The sequence below is a fragment of the Drosophila busckii genome, chromosome 2L (genome assembly GCF_011750605.1).
Source record: "Drosophila busckii strain San Diego stock center, stock number 13000-0081.31 chromosome 2L, ASM1175060v1, whole genome shotgun sequence".
NCBI classification, from domain to species: Eukaryota; Metazoa; Arthropoda; class Insecta; order Diptera; family Drosophilidae; genus Drosophila; species Drosophila busckii.
The window spans coordinates 11,908,187-11,915,422 of NC_046604.1; the positions used below are offsets into that span (position 1 = coordinate 11,908,187).

A 7,236-nucleotide genomic window follows, 5' to 3' on the forward strand; every position below is an offset into this window, starting at 1 on the left:
AATTTAAACATTTAAACAAGTTTCAATTAATTAATTATTATTATTATGTATGCATACGAACATTAATTTTGTACACGCTTCTTCTTCCGTAATTGTATAAAACGAATACTGAATTGATTTAATTAAAGCATTAGCTTATGTTTATAAATATTTAAATACGCTGCGTTGTCACTTCCTTTCTATGGCTGTCTGCCTCAGTTTCTTCTTCATGCGCTGCTGGCATTCCTTCATGGCGCGATTCATTTTATTCTGACGAGCGCGCCGCGTGCTCTGCATGAACCTGGCCGCATTATCCACATTCAGCATGACATTTGTGCGATTAGAAATTGTATAGCGATGTTTCAATAAATTTGCGCAGTCTGTTACCTGCAACACCATGAAAAGCAGCACCGCGGCCAAGGGGAAGGTAAAGGCGCCAATCATCAGCGTCTCATGATTGGCATACGTCTCCGGCGACACAATCTTAAAGTACAATAGCACGAATTTGACACCTAAATAAATGGAATGCTCTATGGATCTCCAGAATACCAGCATGCTTATTTCCAGCAAGAATATGGCCACAATCGTCTCGCAAATGCATTTGAAGATCGGCGACATGTAATTGAATTTTCTGGGCAGTATACGAGTGTCATGGATCAGCGCCAACAGCGCCACATAGACTATATACGTGGGCAACTCTGGTCCCGGAGTCACCAACTTTGTCTTAGGATCTATGTAGAGTGCGAAGCGTAGAAACAAGTGCACAATGCCTGCGGCCAAGACGGCTTCAATGGAGGTCATATTGTTGCTAAAAACGAAACTAATATGGTAATGTATTTTAATTTATTGTGTGTAGGTCTAGTTTATAATTTTGAATAAGCATTTGTCCATTGACACATAATACAAATCACTTTTGTTCTCAGCACGAACTGCTGAAATTTGTTTGGAGACACAACTTCTGCTCTCTGTACTGGTGGTTAACGGCTTTGGAAGTATACTTTCTAGCCGGAAAAGCCAGAAGGACACACTTGGAGCCTTTGCGATCTCCAGCAACTATGTCAATGTCTGATAGCGATGAACCAATTGGTTCAATTGGTAGCAAATTGGCTACAACGGAGCAAACTTCTCTACACAACATTTGTTTGGCCTATTTTGTTATGGCTTAGCGCTAGCTTCAGGTAGTTTTCCTCGTATTTGATGTATATAAATGTATTTCTAAATTTGAATGCAGTTTTGTTAATTATTTTGATTATTTTGGTAACAAAAGAGTAAGCAAACAAGACAAATTTTTGTGAAATATCGCACTTTGATAAGCCGTATTTCAGCGAAATTGCATCCGATGCGGAGTTGCACCCTTGTAGACTCGTGAGATGCATAGAATAATAAAACTGCCTTCAAACTTGAAGGTCTACGATTCTCGATATTTTGGAAAAAACGTATGTAACCCTTAATATTTTTTGCCACAAATGATAGCCGTCTTCATTTCTTAAATACTTTCTAACTTGATGAACTTATATTCTCCCAAAACAATATGCCACAGTAAATTTTTTAAAGCTAATTTACTCATAAGATACTATAACATTATTTTCTGAGTGTTTCGAATCATACTAAATAAACATATGCAAGAATACCAATGCTGAAGAGTAAGCTTGTTTATTTCCAACTTGCAGAGCTATAACTCGGGCCAAAAACATTCGTCCAAATTTTTACGTCAATGTGCGTAGAAAGTTACAATAATAATTTGTATAAGGTTGTATGATTAAAAAATGTTAGGCCGAAGTTAGAACAAAATTAAGCACAGCCAAATTCTGAAATATGCACTTTGATAAGCCGTTAATTCAGCGAAATTCCATCCGATTGCGGAGTTTCATGCTTTGTTAGACTCGTGAGATGCATAAGAATAAAACTGCATTAAAACTTGGAAAGTCTACGATTTTTGATTTTTTGGCAAAAAAGTGATGTAACCCTTAAATTTTTGCCAAAAATGATGCCGTCTTCATTCCTTATCACTTTCACTGAAGTGTTTTTAGGTTTAATTTACTCATGAGATACTAAATAAACATATGCTGTTGTGTTCGATCAATAAATACATTTTTTTGACAAAGGTATGGCAATAAAACTAATTCGGAAGAGTTTATTTTTGTTTCATTTCAGGCTATTACTCTTCAAAAAAAATTCGATTGAAATGTTCTACACCATTTTATGTTGGTGAAAAGCAGCACCGTGGCCAAGGGCAAGGTGAAGGCGCCAATCATCAGCGTCTCGTGATTGGCATAGGTCTCCAGCGAAACAATCTTCAAGTACAACAGCACGGATTTGACACTTAAATAAATAAAATGCTCTATGGATCTCCAGAATACCAGCACGCTTATTTCCAGCAAGAATATGGCCATAGCCGTCTCGCAAATGCATTTGAAGATCGGCGACATGTAATTGAATTGTCTGGGCAGAATACGATTGTCATAGATCAGCGCCAACAGCGCCACATAGGCTATATACGTGGGCATCTCTGGTCCCGGAGTCACCAACTTTATCCTGGGGTCTATGTAGAGTGCGAAGCGTAGAAACAAGTGCACAAAGCCAGCAACCAAGACGGCTTCAATGGAGGCCATATTATTGCTAAAAACGAAACTAATATGGTTATGTATTTTATTTATATGTTGTGTGTACGATTAGTTTTTAATTTTGAATAAGCATTTGTCAATTGACAAAGAATACAAGTCGCTTTTGTTGCTGAAATTTATCCATCTTGCTTTTGTTCTAAATTTAATTTGATAAATTTTAACTTTCGATTGAAGAGCGTTAAGCATTGTCTTCAGCGTTTACTTCAAAATGCAATGCAAAAGTTATAACTTCTATTATTAATATTAAGTTAACTAAACTTGGCTGCATCTTTCAGCCATTAAATAAAAACAACTATAAACTTGATGTGTACAGCTAATAAATATCTGTTTAGTGTGTGCTTTGTATATATTTATTTAGTTGTTGATTTATTGCCTTGTTTTAGTAATTTGTTACATGTTGCTTGTCGATTTGAAAAGAGAGTAAGGGAATTTGGTGCCATGTCAATGCGATGTTCAAACAGAATGGAAGTGTACAACTTGGGCCATTACTTGGGCCAGTTAATCTTTGCGAAAGTAGTAGATCAAGCTGGCGGCTACACCACAGAAGAGTAGAGGAACGCTGAATTTGCGCAGATTGTGGCCACAAATCGAATGCAGCAGCTTTAGCCATTGGGCTAGATTATTGCCGCCATTCTTCTGCAGCTCCAACAGCTTGTCAGCTGGCAGCTCAGCTGCTGCGACAGTTGCTGCTGCTGGCGCTGCTGCTGCTGATTCGTTGGCATTGGCCAGCTGCTCGTTGTTCGTATGGAGCAGACTGTGCATGGTGCTTTGCAGATCCATGTGGTTGTCGTGCTTTAAGCCCAGCAACTGCTCCACACGCACAAGCTTACGTGGCTGTCCACCGATTGATTGCTCATCGGGCATTGTTGCCGCTGCTGCTGCTGCTGTCTGCCGATTGACTTCATGCTGCACTTGCTGCTTAAGCTGCGGCTCCAGCTGCAAATGCAGCTGCTGCTCTGCAGTATCTGCATGCAGTGCCAGATCTTGCTCCATTTCGGCCACAGCACGCAGCAGCACCTTCAATGTCTTACGATCCTCCAGCTCCAATTCCATCAGACTATCTGTGGTCAGCATGGATGCAGCGCTGCCACAAGAGAGCGCATCGCATTCCGCACTCGCACTCGAGTTGTACTCCAGCTGGACGCCCGAGTCGGCCGAGTTGTTCACCAGCGTGCTGGTGCTGCTGAAGCTGTCGTCCTGCGATCTCACCAGACTCGTGTACTTCCTTGTTTTTGCATCAAAGCCCACTGGCGCTGGAATTCTCGTAGCCTGTGTTAGCCTAGTGCTGCCGTTCTGCGGCTGTTCGTTGGCTGCAGTGCCTCGCACATCGCTATTGGCCATTCTTACTAAGAAATGCTTCAGTTTGCAGTCATGAGATTGTTCGCTGGGCTGGGCGACACTTACCCTAATCTATTGCATGCAGGTCGTTCTTTAATGTGGACTGTTTTGGGCTGGCAAGACTATTTTAGTATTACTTGATTTTTGTACAAAACTTATAGATGGAAAATGGTTCAAATTTTGACCTGCACTAAACCTACAAATGTCAACTCAAACTCAAAAGTGCTGTGAAGTGTACAACTTTTTTAACTGACTGACAAACAAAACAAACTTTATAAAAACGTGTTTAATTTTTTTTTTTTTGTAAGAAAACTTGCACAAATAAATAATTACTTAGTTAATTTGGTTAAAAATTTATGGCAGATACAACACTGGCGGGCTTTAAAGTTTAAAGTTGCCCCACTAATTCTCCAGCTCCATTTTCATTTTGAGATGTATGGGCAGTTCATTGTAGATGAGCGCTGGCACACGAGCTGTGGATGTGGATGTGGATGAGGATGTGGAAAAGAAGAAGAAAACTTGATGAGCTCTGAGTGCACGTTGACTGTTTGCCAAAGGGCTAACTTACTATTGCATTTGTAAACCAGATCCGACCATATAATCATCTCCTGTGAGAAACAAAAAACGCCCAGGCGTCCGCCCTTAAGAGTCAGCGTTGCATCGTAGACGTTATGGGAGTCCAAGATTAGACGCTCGCCCTCAAAAATGCTGCAGGTGGCGGAAAATTAAAATAACAATTATAAAGCAAGCGGAATATGTGCTGAAGTTTACTATTTTAAAAATTATTATTAGCATATTAATAACATGCTTACAATAAACTAATTCTATTTATTCTTATATCAAGCTTTGCTTTGTCATAAAGATAAACAACATTAATATAAACAATTTTAATTGCTAACTATTTGCATATAATTTCTTTAATTTAAATCTAATATTTACATAGCTTATATATTTTCATAAGATTTTTATATAATTAATACTATATAATTTTATAGCAAACTTTGCATTTCTACATTTGTATTTTTTTTAAATAATAAATTGATAATTTTAATTATAAATAAACAAAGCACTTATCGCACTTACCGCAGCCGAATGAGTCCAATGGCTGGTCGATGCACCAGGGACCAGCGATAGGAAGTTCTCTCCTTCCAGCCAGCATTGAGCGGATCCTTCCAGAGCAGTCTAGCCTGGCCAGGCGTATCGCCCGCATGCCACAGACTGTTGCGCAACATGGAGCCCGGTCCGGTGTTGCTATCGATGAGTTTAATCTGCACGCCTGGTTCGGCGGAGGCGCGGAAGGGCGACGAGTGCCAATAAGTTTGCGTGCCCTTCTTCCACTGCACCACATAGAACTTGCGATTGCTTTGGTAGCTGAAAATAAAGCCCACATAGTCATCGTCCGTATCATCGTTGACGTAGAACGTGCCCTCGAAATCGACGCCGCCAAAGGAGTCGCTGCCCACCACCAAACCCGGATCGGAGTTGAGTGTTTGTATAATCTCCGAGCCATTGGCATGCACCTCCCAGTTGGGATCCAGCTGCGCATCGCCCTCCGGATCGAGCATAACCGAGCGTATAGTACGAAAGTCTGTGCGATGTATCATCGAATTGTTTGGACAGTTGTCAATAATGTTGGGCGTGCCATCGTCATCCTCATCCAGCTCACAGACATCGCCCTTGCCATTGCGATTGGCATCCAGCTGATTTGCATTGCGAGCCAACGGGCAGTTGTCTCTGTAGTTGGGCACGCCGTCGCCGTCCATGTCGTCATCGCAGGCATCGCCCTTGCCATCATCGTCTGTGTCCAGCTGATCTGAGTTGCTCACCATGGGACAGTTATCCTCCGAGTCCTGTATGCCATCATCATCGCCATCAATGTCGCTGTCGCAGGCATCGCCCACCAAGTCCATGTCACGATCCTCCTGCGCCGGATTGGGTATAGTGGGGCAATTATCGCATATATCGCCCACGCCATCGTTATCCACATCCGACTGATTGGGATTGCGCAACAGTGGGCAGTTATCCTGCAGATTTGCTACCGAATCATTGTCTATATCATCATCGCACTCGTTGCCCAGCCCATCGCCATCGGCATCTAGCTGACGCCGATTGGCGACAAAGGGACAATTGTCGCAGGCATCGCCTATGCCATCGTGATCCGAGTCCAGCTGATCGCTGTTGTAGACAAACGCGCAATTGTCCTTGCTGTTCAGCACCTGATCGCTGTCCGCATCCTCATCGCAGCCATCGCCAATGCCATCCAGATCCGCATCCTCCTGGCCCGAGTTTGGCAAATCCGGACAATTGTCGCGCCGGCAATGCGACTCCGCGCAGTTGAGCGACTCATCTGGCCAGCCATCCAAATCGCGATCACGTCCACAGATCTTGCCATTGCCCGCCCAGCCCACGCTGCAGCGGCACTGATAGCTATACTGATCCAGCGGCACACACTCGGCATTGCGCGCGCACATGCTGCCATCGGGACAAAGATCTGCCGCCGACAAGCAGCTAAAGGTGCCATTGGCTACAAAGCCCTCATGGCATTGGCAGCGGTACGAACCCTGCAAGGCAACAAATGGGCAACAGTTTCTCAGCATATGCTCAGCCAAGTCATACTCACTATGCTATTATGACAGCTGGCATGCTCTGGACATCTAAAGAAGCCCATCTTGCACTCGTCTATGTCCACACAAGTTTGCTTTTGAAAGCCCACGCCCAAATAGTCAGCGGAGTAACCTAATCAAGTATATAATTTGTAATTAATTATTAAGTGAAGCACGCAGGCTTACCATGTGCATGAATGCCATCAAAACCAGGTGGGCAGGGCGCACAGCGAAATCCTGGATTGAGATTAGTGCAGAAAGTGACATCATCACAGGGCTGATAGATGGCACACTCATCCACATCATGGCAACTGGAGCCGTTCATTTGCAGGCCACGTGGACAAGAGATGCATTGAAAGTAAGGCGCAAAGCCCATTTGTATGCATTCGACACCTGTGAGTAACATTTAAAATGAATTAGGCGCTCTAACTAAATTGTAAGCTATAAAACACTGTGGGAGATAGTTTGGTATGAGGTGTGAGCTTAAGTTTTTAAAGTTTTGCAGCAATTTTTACTGCTTGCAATTGCTTTACATTTCATTTAATTTGCATACACAAGAGCTAAAGAAATTGAACAGCAATTTAAATTGTTATTGTTATTGTTTTTTCGACTGTGCAGCAATTTTCTATATATATATAAATAGCTGCTTTATTTTGTATAATTGAGAGTAATCTTAGCTTATAGCTAGAGCT

General features: G+C 42.3%; 4 protein-coding genes across 5 annotated transcripts; all 4 read right to left on the minus strand.

Moving 5' to 3' along the window:
* Window positions 1-20: 20 nt before the first annotated feature.
* Window positions 21-805, minus strand: LOC108607703. Its single transcript, XM_017998697.2, has 2 exons — window positions 367-805; window positions 21-280 (listed from the first exon to the last, which is right to left on the minus strand). The coding sequence occupies exons 1-2, from the start codon at window positions 778-780 to the stop codon at window positions 245-247; spliced, it is 450 nt and encodes a 149-aa protein (XP_017854186.1). The 5' UTR covers window positions 781-805; the 3' UTR covers window positions 21-244.
* A 1,339-nt stretch (window positions 806-2,144) lies between these two features.
* On the minus strand, window positions 2,145-2,591 carry LOC108605349. The gene has a single exon (XM_017995053.1). It carries the CDS (start codon window positions 2,589-2,591, stop codon window positions 2,145-2,147), a length of 447 nt encoding a protein of 148 aa, XP_017850542.1.
* A 325-nt stretch (window positions 2,592-2,916) lies between these two features.
* LOC108608000 lies at window positions 2,917-4,165 on the minus strand. 2 transcript variants are annotated; one of them, XM_017999163.2, is made up of 2 exons: window positions 4,008-4,165; window positions 2,917-3,959 (listed from the first exon to the last, which is right to left on the minus strand). In XM_017999163.2, the coding sequence occupies exon 2, from the start codon at window positions 3,942-3,944 to the stop codon at window positions 3,102-3,104; it is 843 nt and encodes a 280-aa protein (XP_017854652.1). In that variant the 5' UTR covers window positions 3,945-3,959; window positions 4,008-4,165; the 3' UTR covers window positions 2,917-3,101. The 2 variants fall into 2 exon arrangements, with proteins under 2 accessions (XP_017854652.1, XP_017854651.1); XM_017999162.2 differs by having other exon boundaries at window positions 2,918-3,949; window positions 4,008-4,164.
* An 80-nt stretch (window positions 4,166-4,245) lies between these two features.
* LOC108607998 (cartilage oligomeric matrix protein-like) lies at window positions 4,246-6,934 on the minus strand. Its single transcript, XM_017999159.1, has 5 exons — window positions 6,731-6,934; window positions 6,562-6,677; window positions 5,025-6,502; window positions 4,510-4,649; window positions 4,246-4,414 (listed from the first exon to the last, which is right to left on the minus strand). Exons 1-5 carry the CDS (start codon window positions 6,918-6,920, stop codon window positions 4,344-4,346), a joined length of 1,995 nt encoding a protein of 664 aa, XP_017854648.1. The 5' UTR covers window positions 6,921-6,934; the 3' UTR covers window positions 4,246-4,343.
* Window positions 6,935-7,236: the final 302 nt, after the last annotated feature.

Bases quoted from the DNA above. Each gene is read 5' to 3' on its own strand.
- LOC108607998 (XM_017999159.1), bottom strand. From the start codon at position 6,920: ATGGGCTTTGCGCCTTACTTTCAATGCATCTCTTGTCCACGTGGCCTG. The intron at 6,503-6,561 runs GTGAGTATGACT...GTTGCCTTGCAG, and splicing joins CCAGCTGTCATAATAGCATA to GGTTCGTACCGCTGCCAATG. The intron at 4,650-5,024 runs GTAAGTGCGATA...CGCCACCTGCAG, and splicing joins ATTGGACTCATTCGGCTGCG to CATTTTTGAGGGCGAGCGTC.
- LOC108608000 (XM_017999163.2), bottom strand. From the start codon at position 3,944: ATGGCCAATAGCGATGTGCGAGGCACTGCAGCCAACGAACAGCCGCAG.
- LOC108605349 (XM_017995053.1), bottom strand. From the start codon at position 2,591: ATGGCCTCCATTGAAGCCGTCTTGGTTGCTGGCTTTGTGCACTTGTTT.
- LOC108607703 (XM_017998697.2), bottom strand. From the start codon at position 780: ATGACCTCCATTGAAGCCGTCTTGGCCGCAGGCATTGTGCACTTGTTT. The intron at 281-366 runs GTAACAGACTGC...TAATGCGGCCAG, and splicing joins TGCTTTTCATGGTGTTGCAG to GTTCATGCAGAGCACGCGGC.